The 23,703-nt window shown below is 41.1% G+C and overlaps 1 protein-coding gene and 1 long non-coding RNA gene across 3 annotated transcripts in view; one reads left to right on the plus strand and one right to left on the minus strand.

Moving 5' to 3' along the window:
* Positions 1–1,479: 1,479 nt before the first annotated feature.
* On the minus strand, positions 1,480–11,561 carry LOC132362424 (uncharacterized). Its single transcript, XR_009502369.1, has 3 exons — positions 11,508–11,561; positions 11,192–11,285; positions 1,480–1,766 (listed from the first exon to the last, which is right to left on the minus strand). It is a non-coding gene; the product is annotated as an uncharacterized LOC132362424 (long non-coding RNA).
* Positions 11,562–11,626: 65 nt separating this feature from the next.
* The window catches only part of MCC (MCC regulator of WNT signaling pathway), a 428,184-nt gene continuing 416,107 nt past the window's right edge, over positions 11,627–23,703 (plus strand). Inside the window, exon 1 of one of the 2 annotated variants that reach the window (XM_059916875.1) lies at positions 11,627–11,879. In XM_059916875.1, the coding sequence (XP_059772858.1) occupies positions 11,701–11,879 (179 nt within the window). In that variant the 5' untranslated portion in view covers positions 11,627–11,700. Of the gene's footprint in view, positions 11,880–12,531; positions 12,552–23,703 lie in introns of those variants that run through there. The other variant, XM_059916876.1, reaches the window with a different exon arrangement.

Below are 23,703 nucleotides of genomic sequence, written 5' to 3' on the forward strand. Positions count from 1 at the left end.
TCACACCAAAGTTTGAAGTCAAGTTCCTGCTGTCTCTGCAATTTCTCTGAGAAATGCTTTTGTCAAGTTCTATCTGTGAATTCCTATGGCACTTCTGTCTTTCCCATACATTTGACACTTAACCACGTTCCAGTTAAAGGATAAGTGAGCATTAGATTAGTGGGGAGAATTTTGATTCCACAGTACTAATGTACATGTTGACCCTATGCTTAGGTTCTGGAACTAGACTGTTGGGTTTTAAATCTTGGCTTTACCTTGTTAATGGGTGGTTGATCTTGGGGGAAATTTTTCACTCCCTTTATCTCAGTTTTCTCTTTTAAAAATTGTATAAAAGAGAACTTACCTCACAGAGTTGCTGTGGGGTAAATAAGTAGTATTGAAAAGTATTAGAATGTTTTTTGGAACATAGTAAACACTCAATAGATGATAACTATATTATTACAATGATTGTTTTCATTATCATCACAACCTTAGAACCAAGTCTCAGTCATATGTGTCCTTTTGGTAAACCTGGAAATTTAAGGGCTTAGAAAGCATTCTGAAATAACCCCTATATTTGAATTTCTAATATTTAGTCTCCTTAGTTAATTTAAGATTTCTCATATGCTGTCTCCAAGCAGTATTTAGGCAGCAAATAAAGCTAGAATTTAGAGCTGATTGAAAATTAAATGTCCATTGCAAAGCCCAATTTTTGCCACGAGGTGGCGATAAAAGACTAGTCATGATTTTTAAAATCAACTACAAAAAACATTCATAATTTAAAGAAATGTTCCATATTTCACATTTACTTGCATGATTTCTAATTGCTCCCTCCTCAAATAGGGAAGAAGGAGAGAAAGGGAACCAGGAGTCAGAACTCTTCCTCTTTGAGACCAGGGGGCTTGTTCAGAGGAGTTAGTATTTTAGGGACCTCCCTAGCTTGGCTGCACACCCTGACGAGAAGCCTGGCAAAGGTCGTGTTCTGTCAGAAGCACTGCTTGCCTAACCTGTGCACTCTGGACATGAGGAATCTTGATTTTTCCATCACTTGCTGCCTAATAATAGGGGAAGGCTTCTTAACCTGCAAGCTCCCTCTGGCTTAACTGTTCCACAGGCGAGAGCAAAGCTGTGATCTGATGTGATAGGGCACGGGCATCCAGCAAGAAGATGGAGACAGAAATGAGGTTTAATGCTGGGGAGGCTGCCAGTGACTCATATGAGCAACCCGTCCAGGTTCAAGGGAAGGTCTAAGTCCCCAGGAGTCAGTGCTGTAATATGAAAATACAAAATTTTCTTAGTCTCTGTATCCGCAGGTCCTAAACATCCAGATTTAAAATATGGGATTGTCCACTGTATTTAAAGTTCTTGAATATATTCTCCCCAAGATGGCTGCCACCAGTCTTTTTTTTTCTTTTTTTTTTTTTTTGCCATGCCGCGCAGCTTACAGGATCTTAGTTCCCCAGCCAGGGATCGAACCCAGGCCCACGGAAGTGAAAGCGCCGAGTCCTAAACACTGGGCTGCCAGGGAATTCCCCAGCAGTCACTTCTTGCCAAGGAACATCTCCTCTCTGCACCAGCGGGAGGAATGTCTGTGTGGTTCTGGCTGCTGCTTCTGTCTGCCACACGTGTGGAGCTCGGAGAGAATCACATCCCATCCTCCTTTTGCTGGGGAGTAACTTCCAGATCCAGGTCGAGTCTCCAATTGGTCTAAACGTAGACTCCATTCTCCTGCAATTCTATAAATGTTCTCTACAGATGCCACTTCTCAGGAGGATTCGTTATTATTACTGTGGTAAAAACATCAAAAAACATAAAATTTACCATTTTTAAATACACTATTCAGTGGCATTAAGTATATTCACAAACTGTGCAACCATCACCACTGCCCATTTCCAGAAGTTCTTCATCATCGCAAACAGAAAATCAGTGCACATTGGACTAAACCTTCCCATTACCTCCTCCCTCAGGGGGTTACTTGTAAACAGTTTTGGTGCCCACAAAACCTGCAGCTGTTTTTACACCTCTTTTAAAGGACTTTGTTATTTCATTTCTTTAACAGACATTTATTAGGCAACCATACTGGGTGAAATCAAATAAATACCTGAAGGAACTTGCAGCAAAGGAGCTTGTAATGAACTGATATAGAGACATAGATAAATGATATCAGCTCAGTGTGATAAATGCCATGAGAAAGGAAAGAAGAGAACTGGCTAGAGATCTAGTGTTTATGGAACACAAACTGTCAGACTGCACCAAAGTGCTTAGGCATTTCATTTCTCTTCATAATAACCCTGTAGTTACTGTTACCCCATTTTGCAGATAAGGAATCTGAAATCTAGAAGGATCTAGCAATTTGCCTACAGGAGCTCAGTAGCTCAGGGTGCAGTAGAGGGGGCAAGCCCTAAACAGACAGTTAGGAGTTCTGGGTGCCAACCCAGACTGTGTGATTGACCAGCTTCAGGCATGTAGGTTTGTGCTCACGGTTCCCTGGGCCTTAGTTTCCTTTGTATAAAATGGCAGAACTACACTAGTAGACCTCTTAGGACCTTTTCATCAAAAGATAAAAAAGACTGAGTGAATATTGGAGAGTTCTAGTCGCAGATCTGAAGAGGAAACAGACTGAAGAGAATTCTGTACCTCTGGACTCAATGCGGGAGTGCCCCAGAGCTGAGACCCCATTAGCTGGGTAGGTGGGGCTTTGGGACCACAGAAGTGTGGCTTTTAAATCAGTTTGGGACTCAAGACTGCTTAACAGAGGAGGTTGGACTTGGTCTGGTAAATTTTGTTCAGTTATCAATTTATGTTTTCTGCCTCAGTTTTCCATTTTCTTTATGCCGTATTCAGACAGTTAGCCAAACTCCCCCCTTGACCCAGGAGAGGACTAAGGCAGGGTGGTTTGTATTCAAACCCACTCAGCTAGGGGATTGTATGGAGGGAGCAGAGGGAAACAGTAATAGGAGAGGACTGAAGATGTAGGTCTTGGATGAGATTCCTCCAGGCTGGGAGGGAGAGAAGATATTAGGTGGGATTCTCAGAAATGCACCTAACTGTGTCCTGGCACTGCTGATGGGGTGGAGATGGAAAATTCTCAGATACACGTGTACATAAAGTGGAGTGTGGGCAGAGGGGACTGTAGCCTCACTTATGTAGCAAATACGGGTAGATCTCCCCATATACATAGCAGAATATGATGCTTCCAGGCCCTGACCAATGCTTTGCTCTCTGCCTGGAGAGGTCCTCCTTTCTTGTCTACTTGTTGACTTTGTGTTGTTGGAGCAAAATTGCAGCAAAGTTAAACAGGCAAGGAAGACCTAATTCAAAGCTACTGCAATTGAGGAGAGGATCCAGAACCAAATCTTAACTCAACTCCACTGAAACAAAGGGCAGGAGGGATTTTAAGAGCAAAATGAGCTAGTGGAAGAGTACTTGGGGACTTTAGGAGACTTATCAATGGGATGTGTCCAGCACATTGAGTTATTTCTGATTATGTAAATGGTTTTCTCTGTGATTAGGCCATGTGTTTGCCAATTGGTGCCACAGAAGTTAGGCTTCTCCCTCCCATAGAGAGTGGGTATGGGGGTGCCATATTCCTTGATGATTACATTTCAAAGGAATGGTTCCCAGGTCATTGAGAAATACAGTCTTGGGTTGTAAAACTGGCAAGCCGCTTTTAAGAAGGTTTACATCTCAAAGGGCAGAGAAAAAATTTACAATTACAAGTTTTCTAAAGAATTGCTCTAAGAAAAGGGAGGTCAGGGCCTAGAATCAGAAGCAAGCCTTTCTAAAGTTGCCAAGCTGAGGGGAACCTTAAGGCCATTTGGTCACTTATTTTTATTTAAATTAATTAATTAATTTTATTTATTTTTTGGCTGCGTTGGGTCTTCGTTGCTGTGTGCGCAGGCTTTCTCTAGTTGTGGCGAGCAGGGGCTACTCTTTGTTGCGATGCGCAGGCTTCTCATTGCAGTGGCTTCTCTTGTTGCGGAGCACGGGCTCTAGGCATGCGGGCTTCAGTAGTTGTGGCACGTGGGCTCAGTAGTTGTGGCTCGCGGGCTCTAGAGCACAGGCTCAGAAGTTGTGGCTCATGGGCTTAGTTGCTCCGCGGCATGTGGGATCTTCCCGGACCAGGGATCAAACCCGTGTCCCCTGCATTGGCAGACGGATTCTTAACCACTGAGCCACCAGGGAAGTCCCTATTTTTTTAATTAAAAAATTTTTTTTAATTTTTGGCCACGCCACATGGCTTTGCGGTATCTTAGTTCCCCAAACAGGGATTGAACCCAGGAGTTCTAACCACTGGACTGCCAGGGAATTCCTGGTCACTTAGTTTTAAATTCCACTTTTTTGTCACTAAAAATATAACACGTCTCCTGATTCTCTTTCTTTCCCCCATCCCTAATTTTTTACTTCAAAATCTATAGAAATTCTGACTCTTCTTCATGCATCCATCACCAGTATATGGAACTGAACTGCAAGTATTGATTTATATATTTGAGATATTTGAAGCAGGGACGGTATCTTTTTCCATCAGTACTGTCATGATCACATGGTTGGAAATGCAGAATAAATATTTGCTAAACTAAGTCTTACCAATTCATACAGGCTATTCCGACTGTTTTCACTGACTGACCTTTCCATCAAACTGGCTAATTACATCAATAAATGCACTTACTTTCCCTCACCTATTTACCACATATGACTTGTTTTTTTGTTTTGTTTTTTGTTAATTTGAATAGTTTGTGTCCTTAGGTTGAGTGATGAGAATTCTAACAGGACACACTACCACTCAATTTGAGTCCAGTTCAAAGACTGGATAATTTTATCCAAATTCTCAGTTTTGTCACTAAGTTTTCCATTTTCTCTGTTAGCGACACTCAGGGATGGTAACACCAAAAAGAACCTTCATGGGTGTTATGATGGTTACTTTTGGAAAAGGAATTTGAGTATCCAAATGGCTCCCAATTGTCCATCAGCGAAAACACTGCCCCTCACATGGCCCCATCAGTGATCCTACGCAGACCAAGATTTCGCCTTCACACAGCGAAGGGAAGCATTGAAGACATGGTTCGCATTGATCTCAAATTCCCTCTTCAAGACTCTCTAGTAAGAGGAAACGTTATTCTTTTGGTCTGAATTATCCAGAACTGGTGTCTATTTTGATTAAATCTACCAGACAATTTCTAGTCAGCTCTGAGCAGTAACCCTATTGAGCCACCCAGATGGCTGAAGATGCCATGCCAACATTCTTTTTCTTAGTATGTTGTCTACCAGACACAGCCTGATTATTACCTTGGGTTTCAATAGGCACAAAAAATATGAAATATTATATGGTTGTTGTTTTTATATCAAGCAAGGGCATTATTCTACTCCTGAGACTTAATTTAGGCAATTGTGGACCAACAGTTCCTGTTGGCCACTAGAGTAGCATTTTGTCCACAGCACCAGTAGGTTACTAAATGGGTCCCATCACATGAAAGAGTTAACGTGTTTCTAAAAATTATTAGTTGCCAGGTCTCAGAAAGTCAGTTATCTCCAGACCACCAGATGACAAGGAAATAACATCACATACAAGTCTCACGATAAAGTGCATCCAAATTAATTTTGCTCAGGCTAGAACATAAGGATTTTTTCTAACTACAAAGAGAATGAGGTCTTTTGAGACAAACCATATTTCTTAAAATATGGGCTTCTGTTTTCAAATATCTCTTCCTCACAGCTTCCATTCTTCTACTGCTTCATTTATATCAATTACAGTGTATTTTTAATACAATTATCTGATTTGTTCACATGGAGATTGATGCAATATATATGCTAGACTGAAAAACAGTTGCATGAGAAATACATATGAGAAGATGGGCTCTCAAGGGAAGAATATGTAAGATGTTTTTTCAGCACTTTTAAATCTGAGACTCTGATTGGTGCTGTGTTTGTTAGAGGCTTGTTATTTATATTGGTTTTTAAAATATTTCCTCCTAAATATCTTTGGTATGGGGGAAGAAAGGTACACATTTAGATGCTAAAACCTCCTCTGTTTTTATGACATCTTATTAATTTGATGTGACATTGGGCTCTGATGCCAGTAAAGCGTTGGCATGAATACATGATACTAAGTCTGGTTCATGGTGTCTCACATTTTTGAGTATCCTCCACGTTTAAGATTTTTGTTTATACACATAGAGTTTTGGAATGATGTCATTAATAAATTGTATCTCTAGTTCTCTCAGGGAAAAGGTCATGCCTCTACAAGGCCACTGAATCAGTTGATTGAATTAACCTTGCATTAAATTCAATTCAGTTAAGAAAGCCCAAACTGCCACGATTAACCATTTCTCACTCTGTGTATCTGCTTAAAGGAGAAAACAATAATCTAACAAAGATAATCATCACACTCCACTTTTTCTCAAGGAGAAAGTTCATTGTTTGCACATGGCAATCATTAAACAAAGGAAATAAAATTTAATACATTTATGATAAATCATAAGATAATTATCTTACAATAAAAAAAACTACCATGAAAACAAAGTCCTTACCCACAGATAAAAGATAGGCTGTCTAAGAGATGTCAACTTTCTCTAAATCTGAGTCTAGGCAGATATATGAGAAAATTATTCCTTTTTCTAGCTGTGCTACTGTGGAAAGTTATTTCATGCCATTTGACATATGTTTTTCGGTGCCCTCATCTGTAAAATGGGACCAAAACCACCTGCCTCTTAAGGTTGATGTAAGAATTAAATAAGACATTGTTTAAAGCACTTAAGAAAAATGACTGGTGCATATTAAATTCTCAGTAAATACTAGCCATTATTAACTTCATTGTTAATTAGAGAGGAAAGGGCCTGAGAAGATAGGTAAAATGTCATAGGCCAATGCCTACTGGAGAGCTGTGGGGATCAGGAAGTCCCAGGGTTCATGGTTCCCTCAGCTCTGTCAGTCGTGACATTTCTCTTTCTCCTCCAGACATTTCCCTTGCTTTTCCTCTTGGAGAAACCCACAAAGGTGCTCAAACTTCTAAATCCCACTCTTATTTCCTTATTAATCACAGATCTCTAGGCCTCTCAGCCTGCTTTCTTCTCTTCATAACTGCCACTACCCATGTTGTCCCTGGATGTCTTGTTCCTTCCAAGATGCTAGAGTGGGTGTATGAACTCCCCACCTCCTTCATTCATTTCTGGTTTGAAAGTATGAGACTCCTGCAGTGGCATATAAGCATAACGGAGGATAGCTTATGTAGGAAAAATAAAAGTCAACATGGCTTGCACTGGAGCACAGGGGCAAGGGAAGAAGCAGGAGAGAAGGGGTCAGATCATGGAAGGCCTGGAAGGTTTCGCTGGCAGGCAGGATTTTATCCTGAGGGCAAAGGTGAGCCAATAAGGTACAGTTTAAGCCTGGAGGGACCTGATGACATTTTCATTTTATACTGAGGACTTGGGCTATAGCACTGAGAATGGGTTGGAAGGCCAGATTATTTGAAAGACATAATAGGAGCCTCTTTAAAAGCTGTGGTAATGGGGATGGAGAAAAGAGACCAATATGAGGAGATATTAAGGAGGTAGATTCACCAGGACGTGGTGGCTCACAGGAGGTGGGAAGTGAGGGGCAGAGGGAGGCAAGGACTCTGGGGTTTCTGGCTTGGAAGACTAAGTGAATGATGGGCATAATAAGAGGAGCCGGCTGTGAAGAAAGAGAATAAGGTGGAAAAGGCAAGCAAATGGGCTCTCTGCTAGAGCCTGCAGAAGGAACATGGCCCTGCTGCCACTTCGATTTTAGCTCAGTGAGACTCATCTCAGATTTCTTTCTTTGTTTTTAAAAAATATTTATTTATTTATTTATTTATTTATTTATTTATTTATTTGGCTGTGCTGGGTCTTAGTTGCAGCATGCGGGATCTAGTTCCCTGACCAGGGATCGAACCCAGGCCCCCTGCATCGGGAGCGCAGAGGCTTAACAGCTGGACCACCAGGAAAGTCCCTCATTTCAAATTTCTGACCTTCAGAACTGTAAGATAATATATTAGTGCTGTTTTAAGCCAGTCAGTTTGCGATAACTTGTTACAATAGTAATAGGGAACCAATATAGGCCATTTTAGCTCCAGAGCTTTCTGTGAGGTCAGGCAAGGCTGCTCTGGGGCCTACATCATAGCGTGACTTCTCCCTCTTTCCATGCTGCTCCCTTCACCTCCTTTCCACACATGTTGGGGCACCAAGGGCACTCCCAAGTAAGCATCCTCTATGTGAAACTCTGTCTTGGAGTCTGCTTCCCAGAAAACCAACCTGGGACAGATTGTAAAAGCTCATGTTAACTTCCTGTGATTGTAAATCTATGACTAACAAATATAGTAAAGTTTATCATTGTTATCCCTTTTCAGTGTCACTCAAAAAGTATAATGCCTAACATGAATTGCACTGGCCCTGATATTAAGACAATGTGAAGTAAATATGAAGAACATGAGCTTGACAGGAAGATATGAGTTCAATTCCAGCTCCTTTACTTGGTCACATTACTTAAACTTTTTGGATTTAATTCCTCTCACTTGCCATCCCCTGCCCCATAAATAGGAATGATAAACACTTTCCCCCACTAGGTAGCATTAGAGTATTTAAACACCATTACTGATCTATGACAAGGGCTCAGTGAAAGATAGTCAAGCCCCCTCAACTCTACCTCACTGTTATAATTGATACTCCAGGTGGCGGAGGCAAGTCACCACTAAACTACATGATTCTGCTGTCAAAATGTGTGCTTCAAGCTAAGAGGGGTCTGGGAGATCAGTGTGACCTGGGGAGGTGAAGGAAGGCTTCTTGAGGGATATGGGAACTTAGCTGGGCTCATAAAAACACCTGAAAGAGAGAAGGGCTGGGAGAAGGCACCATAGGGGTCCTCATTCCAACTCTAGCGTGTAGTTCTAGTTAAGGTAAACAGAATTTGGAAGCGCAAGTACCAGATAATCAAGTTTGCACAGTGCTGCACTTGTTTTAGTTGTTTTAACTGGCAACGTTAGACATGGAAGACAGTATATCTTGTAATGTATACAGTGTATTTTGATATGTTTTACATAAATATGAAGTATTATTATAACCAAGAGGAATCTGAGAAGGAAAAAAACTGGATAAGGACAACAATGTTGAGCTATGTACTCATCGCAAATAAATACACAAAACCTTTGAAATTATGACATAACCAGTACTGTTAGATTTATGGTTATGGATATTGCTCTCATTCCAAGCTCCTACTTTACATTTATCAACTTTATATTCATATGGCATCTCTATTTTCAATGTCTTAGAAATTTCTCCCTCTCCTAGTAACCTTTTCAGCTGAAATTTCATATGCTTCATATTAGCTCAGAAGCAAATTTTTTTTCTGAAAGGTTGAACCTATCTGTTCAGCCATTTCTGAGTTACTCAAGCATGAACAAATGTTGTTTAGGAAATTTGTCAAGATCCACTTTTTATGTGTTCAGATTTAATTCAAGATGGTTTAAACTTAAATCCCCAGAGCTGTCATGCACATATTCTCTTAGGAGAAAAACATTCTTTGCTTTGAGATATAATTGGTTGAGGTTTACACTCCACTTTCTGTGTAAATGGAGTGTGGTTATGAAGAGATCTACTCAGATCCTGGAAAACCTTTTGGGTTTCCAGACTCTCCATGCATATTTTTAAGAATGCTTTTTTTCTTTTTTTTCCCCCAAATTATCAACTTTCTAGGAGAACTTGAAGGTAACAACTCCTGTCTGGCTGTTTATTGTCAGAAAATAATAAAATCTTATTTATGAAAAATTTGAAAAATAAAGATCTAAAATATTTATTTATTTATTGAAACTTGGGCATTAGTCCTTGTTCAGTTGTAGACAGCAATATCTGTATTGCTAACAGCATCTTTTAAGCAAATATTATTGGGTATATTGATAAGACTTTTCTAAGATGGCATACTATTCATCATAAGATTTTAAGTGCTCTGAAATACTGGGAACTTACAAAATTAAAAAGAACTAAAGTAGGAATAGGGGGATGGGGTAGAGATAAGAGAGAAGAGGGCAGAGACGCCTTCCTCATGACCTGGCAAACAGTCTCAAAACATACGAATGTATCCTAGTTATCTATTGTCGCGTGACAAATCACCTCAAAACTTATGACTTAAAACAATAATCCTTTTAATATCTCTGGGAGTTGGCTGGGCTCAGTTAGACCATTATTGCTCAGGGTCTCTCATGCATTTGCAGCTTCTAGGGCTAGCATCCTCAGAAGGCTCACTCACTGACTCACTCAGGTGTAGCACCTGGGCTGGGAAGCCTCAAACACCTAAGGCTCCTTGGGCATCTCTTTCTGTCTTTACATGGTCTCTCCGCATGGTTTCTCCAGCATGGCAGCTTCAGCATAGCCAAACATTTTCCAAGGTAGTTCAAGGCTTCAAAGATCCGTGTCCCAAGTGAGACAGCCAAATGGAATCTGTATTTTCTTTTCTAACCTGGCTTCAGAAATCAAGACAGTCACAAAGGTCCACGCAGGTTGGAGGGGAGGAGACAGACCCCACCTCTTGAGGAGAGGTGCGCCAAAGAATCTGCAGGTGTGTTTGAAAACTTCCACAGGATTTCATAGACCTCTGGCAGAAAGTCTGGGACAGAAGAGTGAGTCATTCACTAAACCACAAATTGGTTCATTGTGGTTCCTTTTCTGCTGTGGTAGAAGGATACTGCCATGTTTAAGGGCTCCTGCCCTGGAGTTAGAATGCCTGCCTGGGCTTGCCTCTGCCCTTACACTTACTAAGCTTGAAACCTTAAACAAGTTCCGGTGCCTCAGTTTTCTTATAAGTTGGAGATAATGAGAGCTAACGTTTATTGAGCACTTAGTAGGTGGCAGGCATTGTCATAAGTGCATTATATACTATCTTATTTTATCACCAAGATAACTCCATGAGGTAGTTACTTTACCTCCTAAATCATAGGGTTGACAATAATAGAGACATCTTTCAGGTGTGTCTGTGGTGTGGATCAAATGAGACTTATTACGTTCCCTCTTGACATTATTAAACCTGATGGGGCAAATTCTAGTGATGCCAGGTCAGGAGGGTGAGCCATTTCCAGAAATGGACCAAATGTGCACAATGCCATGTAGGAGCGCAGACTGTTCCCAGTCTAGTGCGGAAGACCCAAGGAGGATTAGATTTCTTGTTAGGTGTTAAAAATGCATAAAAGATCAGTCATTCCGGGTCTTACCTGGGGTTACGGGTACAGAATCCAGCGCAGTCCAGCAGAGTAGGACCACGAGCCCCGCTTTGAGTTTGCAAAAACGGAAGCGTTTATCTTTTTCCTGAAAAAGAAATCCATGACTTGGGGCAGTGAAAAGAGTTCTGGCCGAAGAACACGCTCCCTCTGCCTGGAGCGTCCGCAGGTGTCGAGAGCCCGCTTCTTAGCCGGATGCACGACGCTGACACCCTTCCCGGGAGGCCTCCCCTCGCGTCCCCGTCGCCACCCTCAGTTCCCTGACTCCACGAGCCTCCTCCCCTTCCTCCCTCTCCCCTAAGGTGCCTACTCCCGCGATTGCAGAGCGCCCATCTTCCCAGGCCGGGCAAAACCCGGAGAGCTGGAATCCCTCTCCTGGAGCGCCCGGGCGGCCACTGGGCATGCTCCGTCGTCAGGCAGGTTCGGGGCCGCGAGCGCGTGTGCGCCTCGCAGATTCCTCCTGCGGCCGCGCGTCCTCCGCCTCCCGAGCAGGGAGCGGGCGCATGATGGCGGCGGCGGCGGCGGCGGCGGCGGCGGCGGGGAGCGCCAGGAGCGCCAGCAGCGGCGGCAGCGGCGGCGGCGGCAGCAGCAGCAGCAGCGACACGTCCAGCACCGGCGAGGAGGAGAGGATGCGGCGCCTCTTCCAGACGTGCGACGGCGACGGCGACGGCTACATTAGCAGGTACTCGGGGAGGTCCGCGAAACGGGCTGGGGTGCGATCAGCCTCTCGGCGCTGCCCTTGACCTCTCCTCTGGCCCCTCGTCCCCAACTTCCAGCAAGTTGCTCAGAAGCTCACGCGGAAAGTTGCCTACGACTCTGAGAGCGCGTCGCCAGCTCGGCCACTGAGGCCGAGGGGCTGCTCTGCTTGTCTTCTGGAGGTGCCAGTTAGTCCAACTTTTCCCAGCGCCGTCTTTGTCTGGGCATTGGGAGACATCTCTTTCGGATGCGAGTTCTCCCCCGGGGCCCGGAGCGCTCCTGCCTGTGGGGAGACGAGTTATGGCCACTTGTTCCCGATAGAAGAGGCTGCCCTGCAGATGTGGGTGTCAAGGTGCTGGGCCACCGGGCAGCGATCTTGTCCGGTTGCTCGGTGGACAGACCCGGGGCCGGACCAGGATAGGGATGCGCTGTCAGTGACAGAGTTGACCATGAAAACAAGCTGTGAAAAACTTTCGTGTGGCACAGAGACCCTGCGTTCCCAACTTCGGAGTCCAAAGAATGGGCATAGTTTGCCGCTCAGTACTGATTTAAACCTATTAGCTTGAGGGGAACGACGCGCTCAGGTGCACACTGGGGGTTTACAGGTGAGGCTGGAAATAGACCCTACGCCCTAAGCCCGGCTCCGCGCTCTAACCAGGTGAGCCTCCGGAGGGGTCTCGGGCGCCTCTGCGCGACCACTCCTAACCCTCGCTGTGCTTGCTTCCAGCTCCCCTACAGGGGCGGTGTTGCAACGTCAAGCGGCAGAGCTTGGCAAAATAATTACTTCTGCCCAAATTTTTATCACTTATCGGACACTGATGGTGAAGAAGGTAATCGTAATGTTTTCTGGTATGCTTATATGAAAGGTCGACACCGGGCGCTGAAGCCTGTACGCGCCGAAATGTGAATTGCCTTCAAAGGCGTAGTCAGCCTGAATTGTGTACCACATCTTTCTTTAGCCTTTGTCTTGGTGATGCTGAAGATCCTTTGAAAATTCCAGGATGCCTCCTGCTGATTGTCCTTGCCTACCTAGAAAAAAAAAAAAGTGGGGAATCCCTCCCCACGCCCAAATTAAAAAAAAAAAAAAATCTCTGAAACAGGTGGTTTGACATGTAAAAGAATTTGACAGTTAAAAAAATAATTATTTATTTGGGACTTCACTCAATTATGATAATTCTTAGCTGAACTTTATTACTTTTCTGAAGTTTCATTGGGAAACATTAGAAAGATATCAGAAAACTGTATGGAGTAATTATGTTATGAAATGGAAAAAAATATGTAACTCTAGTTGACCTAATATAGATTTTTATCTGGAAGTCTTTCCCTGTTTGGGTTCTGGGTTAAAAAAATTTCATCCTATAGTTTAGGGTTTTGGGGTTTTTTTTAACTTTATTTATTTATTTTTGGCTGCGTTGGGTCTTCATTGCTGCGCGCGAGCTTTCTCTAGTTGCTGAGAGAGGGGGCTACTCTTCGTTGCGGTGCGCGGGCTTCTCATTGCCGTGGCTTCTCTTGTTGCGGAGCACGGGCTCTAGGCGTGCAGGCTTCGGTAGTTGTGGCTCGCGGGCTCAATAGTTGTGGCTCACGGGCTTAGTTGCTCTGCGGCATGTGGGATCTTCCCGGACCAGGACTTGAAACCCTGTCCCTTGCATTGGCAGGCGCATTCTTAACCACTGCGCCACCAGGGAAGTCCCGTTTAGGGTTTTTTTGTTGTTGTTTTTCTACTTGAAAAGCCGTTATCTCATTTGCAATAATAAAAACTATCTACATCCTTCATGTTAGAATGCAAAAAGAATTTAATTTCACATGGGCAAGAGTACATATAGAAAACTAGCAAAATTCTCTCCTTTCCTCCCACTAATCCTATTAATATGTTGCTTTACCTGAACTACACTTTCTGTGTAAATGCTCATATTATTTTGAATGGGGGCTATATGAGCACTGAAGGATAATGAATTCTTTAAGCACAGTTTGAGAACTTTGTTTTGGAGGGTGAAGCAGTGTGAGGGCATGATGTTAAAGAAGGAATTTTGGATGAAGGTAGAAACCTGCTGGGGCAAACGTGGGAAAAAATGTTATCCGTCCTTGAGCCACATCGCTTTAATATATCTGCTTGAAAGTTGGAAGGCATGGGCAGTAGTGGACCCAAAGCCAAAACTTCAGCTGTGGGCAGAGTTGCCCTGGAAGTTATTTTTAGTCTGTGACAGAATTTCCATATAGGAGGAGTTCAGGGGTGGCAATCTCATTGAGAGCAGGCACCAAAGAACGTGTCTAGAAGTGTGTTTACATAGCAAGCACCGTTTTATTGGAATATATGTTTATTTGGTATGCTTGAGGAATGGGGTTAATGAAAATAATGACTCCCTTTCCAATGTCACTCCTTTGTGCTGCCCCTATTTAATGACTTTACTGACCACTGTACAGTGGGAGAGAAGGTGTGGAATGCTGTGAATTTTCTCTTTTATTAAACATGAGAGTTGGGCTTTCTGCTTTAAAACCTTGGAAACCTTGAATTCTCCTAAAGATGTCAAGTTTATGCTAATCATAAATAGCTGTATCCTTTAGGATTTCAGTTTGTCTATATATAATAGAATCACAGTCAAATAAGTGTTGACTGTCACACCTAGAAGTCTTGAGGTGGGCCATCCACGCTGAGGCAGCAGCTGCAGAATGGTATCAATGTCCCCCTTCCTTGTATCTTTCTGCATTGCATTCTTCACATGGAGCATTCTTCCTCATAGTTATGTCGCAGTCCTAAAATGATTGCTCTGTCTCCAACTTCATCTCCAAGTTCTAGGGAGCGAAGGTGTAAGAGGAAGCTGAAATGAATGCTGCCTGTATCATCAAAGCACAGCTTTCCCAGATCCCTAAATTGACTTCATGTTGGTCAAACTACATCACTGTACCATGCCTACTTGCAGTAGAGTTTAAGGAAGTATATCATCCAATTGGGTACATCGCCTCCTATACAAAAGCTGAGTTCTGTTATTAAGAGTGGGAAATGGATATTGGGTAGGCAAGTAGCAACCAATACGTATAATAAAACTCCCCATGTTAACCTAAATTCAACTGTATTGGCTCCAGTCCTTTTACCTAGCCATTATCCTCAAACAGGAGTGAGCTGGAGATGTTATATTTGGAGGAAGGATGAGTGGAAGAGAGACTGAGGCCATTGGGGAAATATCAGGGTACATCATTTCAGGAAGCAGGGAGGTAAGAGTTATGGCTTTGTGTCTTAAATATCCCCTTGGCTCAGCCTTCCTCCTCAAACTGACAAAAAGGGTATTAGCTAGCTGGAGGTTCCTGGAGTTACTACTTCTGCCCTGGAACTCCCAGCCTGCCAGAGGGACCCAGAATCATTTCCATGGATACTTAAGCTGGAGCAGACAACTACCATCAGGTGGGGCCAAGCCATAGCTTGGACAGGGCAGGATTTGGGCTGCACAGTGTGAGCACAGCAGGCTCTTCTGGTGCATTTATTAACCTTACGATGAGTTTTGGGAGCCCTATATATCATGTTATAGGAGATGGAGGTTTTACTCTATTTGTTGAAATTAATCTCCCTTTGGAATTTTAAAGCTTCTTGTTTTTATCCTTCAGTTTAAGAAACTATGTTGAACATTTTGACAAATATCTAAAACCAACACTTAACATTTATATCTAGTCCCCAAGCCTCAGCTTAAACACTGTTGCCTTAGAGAGAACTTCCATGACCACTGTATCAAAGTGTTAGAGAATTCCCTGGCGGTCCAGTGGTTAGGACTCAGCGCTTTCACTGCCGAGAGCATGGGTTCAATTCCTTGTTCGCGGAACTAAGATCCCACCATTGGCTTTCTTCCAAAGCACTCTTTACAACTTGTAATTGCATTTCTATTTATTACTTTGCCCATTTATTGTCATTCTCCCATTGGCCTTCATGAGGGCCAGAATCATGTCTGTTTTATTAAAACAGTACACTCAGGATCTAGCACAGTATTTGCCATATAGCACTCAGTCAGTAAATTCTGATGAATAAATGACCAAGAATAAACAGTGGTATGTTCATGTAGGTTGAACAATCTTTCAAGCATTTTCCATGTTTATGAGATACTTAAATGTAAGTATATTTTATTATATAATATTTTCCTTTAAAATAACTTCTTTTTGGTTATATAAAAGGTATTTTTGGTGATGAAAATTTGCAAAATACAGAAATATATAAAAATAAAATCAAAATCATCCATTATCCCATAATTAAGGTGTATTATTTCTGTTTTCCTGGTGACATATCTATACCATATCATTCCTCTAGTACGTTTAAAATGATTCGATAAAAGGAAAGGCATCTCATATTCATGGTTAGGAAGTTTTAATATTGTTATGATGGCAATACTCCCCCATTTCACCCCAACCTCCCCAGCCCTAGGTAACCATTAATCTACTTTCTATCTCTATTGATTTGCCTATTACAGATATTTCATGTAAATGGAATCATACATTATGTGACCTGTAGTTGCTTGTGTTTTGGTGTCATATACAAGAAGGTTTTGCCTAATCCAAGGTCACAAAGATTCACTCCTATGTTTTCTTCTGAGAGTTTCATAGATATAGTTCTTACATTTAGGTTTGTGATCCATTTTGAGTTTGTGTGTATGGTGTGAAGAAGGGGTCCAGGTTCATTCTTCTGCATGTGGCTATCAAGTTGTTCCAGCACCATTTGTTGAAAAGACTATTCTTTCCTATTTTCATGACACTCTTGTCAACAATCAATTGACCATAAACATAAGAGTTTATTTCTGAACTCTCAGTTCTTTTCCATTGGTACATATGCCTGTCCTTATACCAGTACCACACTATTTTGATTACTGTTGCTTTGTTGTAAGTTTTGAAATTGAGAAGTGTGAATCCTCCAGTTTTGTTCTTCTCTTTTTAAGATAGGTTATTCTTAGTCCTCTGAGTTCCCATACACATTTTAGGATCAGCTTGTCAATTTCTTCAAAACAGGCAGCTGGAATATTTGATTGGGATTGTTTTGAATTTATAGACCAATTTGTTCACTTGCATTTTTAGTAAGTATATTTTTCAGGATAGTTTTGTTTTTTTCCACCAGCCCTTTATTTTACAGTCTTTTAATTTGGAGTCAGCAGGTTAGTGAACATCTGAAGTAATAATAGCAAATGTGTATAGAAGCTTTTATAGTTTACAATCAATTGGTCCATATATTATCTCATTTAATTCTTGCAACAGGAATTAATATCTCTGTTTTAAGACAGGGAGCCAAGACAACATAGCCTCTAAGGAAAAAGAATGAACCTGTGGCCCTTACCTGAGAGCCTTTTTTACCATAAATGCTGCGCAGCTAACACAAGAAAACCTATTAAAACCCCTAAAGCCTTAAAGTTATTTCCTGTTTAATTTACCCAAGGTCTATGGTGCAGATGAATTTTCATTTTAAAACTGGCTTCTTAGCATCAGTGGGAATGGCATTTAAATTCTTGGTACAGAAGGTGAGGCATTTGCATTCTAAATGAGTTTCCATGGGGGTCTCAGCTGGGGAGACTCTCTGTTGTTCAGTAAATTGAAAATCTCTTTAAGTGTTAGTCCCAGAGTAGAAACCATATGGAGAGAAAGGGCATTTCCTTAGAGAACAGTTAATTGTCAGCTTCTCATTGTCATTTCAAAATGTCAGTTTAAATATGTAAATGAGTAATTACTAAATCCGTGCAATTGATTATTGATGACTCTGATGGGAGAAAAAGAGTTGGGTAGGCAGAAGGACTCTCTGGACCTATTCATTGTTCAAATATTTGGATCCCTGTCCCTTAGCAAAGTGAAAATGTAAACGGAACAAATTGCTAGGTTGACCCAATAAGCATTAAATGTGTTTGTCTGATGTGACAGTTGTTAGTTGAGTTTAAGTGTAGCCCTCAGTTGAATATTTAGTTGTGAAACTTTTGCTTGGAAAATTCTAGATAGATGAGCTCTTTGTTTAATTTTTTAAATATTCACATCACAATGTAGAAGATAATTGAAAATACATCTTAGACTTGGTGTTAATTGGGCATCTATTCAACATTGTGGCAAGTGCCATAGATTAAGACACCTGTTGTCTATTGTTTAAAAGTTCTCATGTACACATTTGTGATACAGATGAAGGAAGTAAAAACAGATAGGGTGAAAGAGGGCATTTATATAAAAGTGTGACTGCATTTCATTTAAATGTCAGAATTTTTCACTTATTTACAAAAAATCAGAACTTTTTTCTGAGAATAACAACCTTAACAGAATATTCCACATTAGAGGTTAATGCTTTTAGGCAAGAGTTTTACTTTAACAATTGTATGTACTGTAGTCTTAACCTGAGCGTACTTCATGATAAACAGGGTGGAAATCATTGAGAGAATATTTTTGGGGAAGTATTTACTCTTCTAAAAATATGTTGGCAGTTTTATATTTATTGTAAGCAAAGGGGGAAATCAGTGCTGCTCATCTCCCTCCCCCTTCTTGGTTTCCTAAGTTCCTTCATCTCGGACCAGAATTATTCTCCTAGTGTCGTAACATGCAGGCTCGGCTCCTCCAGGCCACTTTACATGGACATTAAAGTCATTTTTCTATAAAATAAAGCTGAGCAGGCAGCTCCTCGTAAAGTCCTTCAACAGTTAGTTGCCTGTTTCTTACAGCTAATTTCAGACTCCTCCTAGGGCCGTTTGATTTGAAGCGCCTGGCCATCTGGCACAGTGATTGTATCCCCTCTAGCATTATCTTTCACACTCCCTCCTCTGGCAGGCCCAGCTGTTCCAAACTTCAGTGCTTTGCACATGCAGCTCCTCTGTAAGTGCCCTTCTCTCCCCCTTGTTGTCTGGTAAGCACCTTCTCAGTTTTCCTAGACTCAGTTCTCATGCAGCTCTTTCTCTCTGGAGACTTTCCCTCATGCCTCAGGACCTTATACACACTCCTAGGCCAGCTCTGCTCACCTTTGATATTCTCACTGTTTCCATTTCCTTGCTTCCCACACTCAAGGCAGAGACTATACTTCTTTTGTCTTTTGTCTTCATAAACTCAGTGCCCAACACGTAATAGAAATTTATTAAATATTGATCAAATAAAATTGTTCATGTGTAATGGTAATTTCAAACACTTTAGAATACTTAGAAAAAGATATATCAGGTTTTGTCCAACTTAGAAGAAGCTGAGAACCTAAATGGCTGTCGACAGATGAGTGGATAAAGATGTGGTACATATATACAATATATAAAATATATAATATATATAATATAAAATATAATATATAAAACATATATAAAAAAGAATGAAATAATGCTATTTGCAGCAACATGGATGCAAGTAGAGATTATCATACTAAGTGAAGTAAATCAGAAAGAGGAAGATGAATACCATATGATACCACTTACATGTGGAATCTAAAATATGATACAAATGAACTTGTTTACAAAACAGAAACAGACTCACAAAGAAAACTTATGGTTACCAAGGGGAAAGGGGGTAGGGGAGGGATAAATTAGGAGTTTGGGATTAGCAGATATAAACTACTATATATAAAACAGATAAATAACAAGGTCCTACTTTATAGCACAGGGAACTATATTCAATATCCTGTAACAAACCATAGTGGAAAATAATATGAAAAAGAATTTATGTATAAGTGAATCACTTTGCTGTACACCAGAAACTAACACTACATTGTAAATCAACTATACTTCAATAAAAAAGAAGAAGCTGAGAAATTTACATTTGAAAATATGTGTCATGTGCATTTTACCTAATCTAGAATATTAGGGTGATGGGGACTCTGTGCCCCTTCAACTAACTAGTCATGTGACTTTAGGCAAGTCACACACACCTCTCCAATCAGTCTTCTTCTATAAAGTGATTTTAACATCTTTTTCAGGACTGAAAGAGTTTTATTTTCTGGACTGTAGGTACTAGGATGTTTTTGGTAGCATATTTTTTTGGAAAAGCATACTGTTTAAATTAGTCCCATTGGGCAACTGTTGGTGTATGCTTGTGAACTAACTGTGATAAATCCATAGTTTCTCTGTATTAGTAGCTGTTATCATCCAATAGGCTTCAATACCATCTAGTTAGTAGTATTTTCAAAAGCATTGAACTGTTGGTTAGGTTCTGTGTCAGTTCCTGAGTAAAGATTATAAGATGAAGTAAATGAAAAAAAAAAAAAAACTACTCTTAATTGTGTATTCTAGTTGTTATTAAAAAGTTGTTTGGCAGTTGACCACATGGTTCTATCCTGACTCTTTCAGGGTAGATAAATGCTTTAAAAACTATTTTCAAATTAATATTTATAGTCCACTTTTCTTAGGCTATTCCTTTCTGGTTACTGGGTATTCACAGTGAACAAACATTTTAAACTAATCACAGAATAAAAAACTAATAATAGAATTAAGGGAATTTACTTAATCCTAACTTGTGTTATAGTAACTTCTATTCAGTTTCTTTCACCTACCAGATTATAAACTTCATGAGTGTAACAATCATGCCTTTTATCTCTCACACCACCTGACACTATTCCTTGTACATAAATGCTGTGTACATAGATGTTAAATCAGTGTTGAATGAATGAAGTGATGGATTAATACTACCTTAAGACAAAATTATGTTGCTACTTCTACACTTGCAAGGTAGGATTTTGACTTTTCTCATTCCTAAAATAGAGAAAAACTCCTGTGCCAGTGTTAACCTGTCTCTAACTGTATGCTTACATGCTTCCAGATTTACCATCAGTAAAATAACATGGAACGAGGAAAACACAAAGACTATTGCCATGTAAGTTAGTTTGTTGAAGTCCCCTATTTTGGTAATATAAAATAAAGGTTCCCTTAAAGGAGTAATTTGCTATCCATAGTGGTTTTTTACTTTATAGATTCCTTCTCAATCTTCAGTCCCTATAGCATCTGCTGACTGTCACACCAGAGCAAATTTAAGAATATTAATTTTTATTTTTAAATGTTTATTGCATGCCCACTGTATGCACAGAGGAATTCAAAGATGGGTGTGTTACAGCATCTTCCTTTAAGGAGTATTTGGTCTTATGCAATAAGTACACACATGACCAGAGACAAGGAGAAGTGCAAAGCGTCTAGGAAGGTTCAGGGAAAGGAAGGAAAACAACTGGGCTTTATAGGAGGATATTGTTCTAGTAAGTTTGTTGCAAGGAATATGTAACTGGCCCAGACTGGTCGCTTAGCTTCACCTCCCATCATAGATCATGGCCTCTGTCTTTACTTCAGCCAGAGTGGCTCTAGCGATGGCTTCCCTGCTGCCCCGCACCCTCCCACAGACAAAGGAGCCAAGGGCAGCCCTGATGACAGAGAGAGACCGCCCTGCAGAGGCCCGGGCTTCCTCAGCGACTGCCTGGACCTGTCAGGTGCGCAACCCTGGGCTGTTGTGGAGGTCACGCCCTGTGGAGCAGCAACCAGTGAGAGACAGGAAACCGGAGGGAACCAGCTGTTAAGCTGCTCCTCCTTCCTCCCCGCCGAGGACCTGTTCTGAATGCAGTAGTTTCCTCTGGCCTCTGCAAGACCAGACAACTAGCTACGTGTGCTGCAGAGCTGTGGCCAGCTTGCTTGCACACCCCTTATATTAGCTCTCTCCGCTTTGTTTCCTCACTCAGCTTTTCCCTTCACTCGTGCTTTCCTGAGACTGCACCCCCAATAATGTATAAGCATGTAAGTTTAAGACAGAACCTGTGTAAACAGCTCACAAAAAGGAGATTATTATTTAAATACATTGGGCCTCATTGGCCCTGAACCTAATTGCAAAAAAATAAAAAATGCATTCAATAAGGAAAAATACAAAGAAAAAGAGATCATTCTTAATCTCATCTACCCAGAGATAGTAAGACTAAAGACACAACAGATACACACAGATATGACGTAGTGCTCATTATTTGTTGCGCACATCTATCCCTACTTCTCTTCTTTCCAAAAGATCCCTAACAAAATTGCAGGCAGCCTCTCCTCCTACAAGAAACCCATGTATTGCAGGGTCCCACCTCCCAATGTAAGGGGAAGCCTGACAGATCTAAGGGTAGTCCCAGCCTCTTGATAACATTTGAGTTAGGAATGGACATGTGATAGACTTGCACTAATGAGTCTCTAGAAAAAGTGTGCTGGAGATAGCTAGAAAAGGTTTCCACGTTCTTCTGGTAGAGTTTCTGAAAGCAGCTCCTTCTCTCTTTCCCTCCCAAATGGGAGATAAACATGAAGAGGATGCATGTACCCTTGATTGCCAGTAGTAGCCACTACAGATCCAAAGGAGATTAATATTAGGAAGAAGACCACACTTTTAAGGGAGAGGAACAGCATGGAAACAGCTAGAGCCTTCATGATATTGATTGAACCACCCTGCCTCTAGCCTTCCTGCTGCACAATACATTTCTTTATTATTTAAGATCTCTTGAGTTATATCTTCTTTACTTATGCCCTAAAACATACTAATGTATTTATATATAAATGGGATTTTACTAGGCAGGGTGTTTTGTAATCTACTTTTTTTTTTACATACTATATCATGCAAATTTGCCATGTAAATATAGACCTCATATCACCATTTAAAATTAAGTATTGCATGGTGTGTGTGTGTTTGTGTGTGTGTGTGTAACTTGATATATTATACTAGTTGTCTCTCTCCAGAAATTTTATTTTACTTTCTTAGTTTATTTGTTGCTTACCGCAAAACTGAGTGGCTTAAAACAACACATATTTATCATCTCACAGTTTTGTGGGTCTTGAATCTAAGCATGGCTTAGCTGGGTCCTCTATTTAAGGGTCTCTTAAGAGGCTGCAGTCAGGGTATCTGCTGGAGCCAAAGTCATCTCAGGGTTCAACTGGGCAGCTCCGTTTCTCAGCTTCCTCAGTGGTTGTTGACAGGATCCAGTTCCTGGAGAGCTGTTGGACTGGCGGCTTCAGTTCCTTCCTCACTGTTGACCCGAGGCCACCCTCTGTTCCTTACTCGATGCTCCTCTTCCCCAGAGCAAGCGAACAAGAAGGGCCAGCAAGACAGAAGCCACAGTCTTTTGTACCATGATCTCAGAAGTGACATCCATCACTTTAGCAGTATTCTGTTCTTTAGAGTCAAGTCCCAAGGTCCAGCTGACACTCAAGGGGAGGGGATTACATAAGGGTGTGACTCCCAGGAGGCAGGGATCATCGGGAGCTTTTTTAGAAGGTTACCTGTCCCACTTTCTGACTTACAGACAGTTACCTGTAAGCCAAGGAGAGAGAGGCCTCAGAATGAAATCAACACTTCTGATACCTTGATCTTGGACCTCTAGCCTCTAGAGTCAAGAGAAAATAAATTTCTGTTGTTTAAGCCACCTAGTCTGTGGTACTTTGTTATGGCAGCACTAAAAAACTAATAAACCCCTCTATGAATATCTAGGTTAATATATTACTAATTGCCTTCCAGAATTTACTGTGCCTTCTGGAACCTGTAAAATTGCCCATTTCCTCACATATTCAATAATGTTACACATTATTACCTTTTTTAGCCTTCACCAATCTGACCTCTGAATAATGGGATCACATTATTTAATTTTACAGTTCTTTGAATCCTAGTAAATTTGGACATCTTTTTGATTTATTTATTGACTAGCTCTGTTTCTAATTTGTGTATTTTCTCAATTCTCATTTTTTTTCTGTTAGAGAATTTGTGTTTTTCTTTTTGGTTTATAAGAAGTCTTTGTATATTAGGAATATTAATTTTTTGTCAGGTTGGAAATGTTTTCCCCCAATTTTTGCTTTAGTTTGAAATTTGTGATATCTTTTGCAAAACATAAGTTTTAAATATAAATGTAG

The sequence above is a fragment of the Balaenoptera ricei genome, chromosome 3 (assembly GCF_028023285.1).
Source record: "Balaenoptera ricei isolate mBalRic1 chromosome 3, mBalRic1.hap2, whole genome shotgun sequence".
NCBI classification, from domain to species: Eukaryota; Metazoa; Chordata; class Mammalia; order Artiodactyla; family Balaenopteridae; genus Balaenoptera; species Balaenoptera ricei.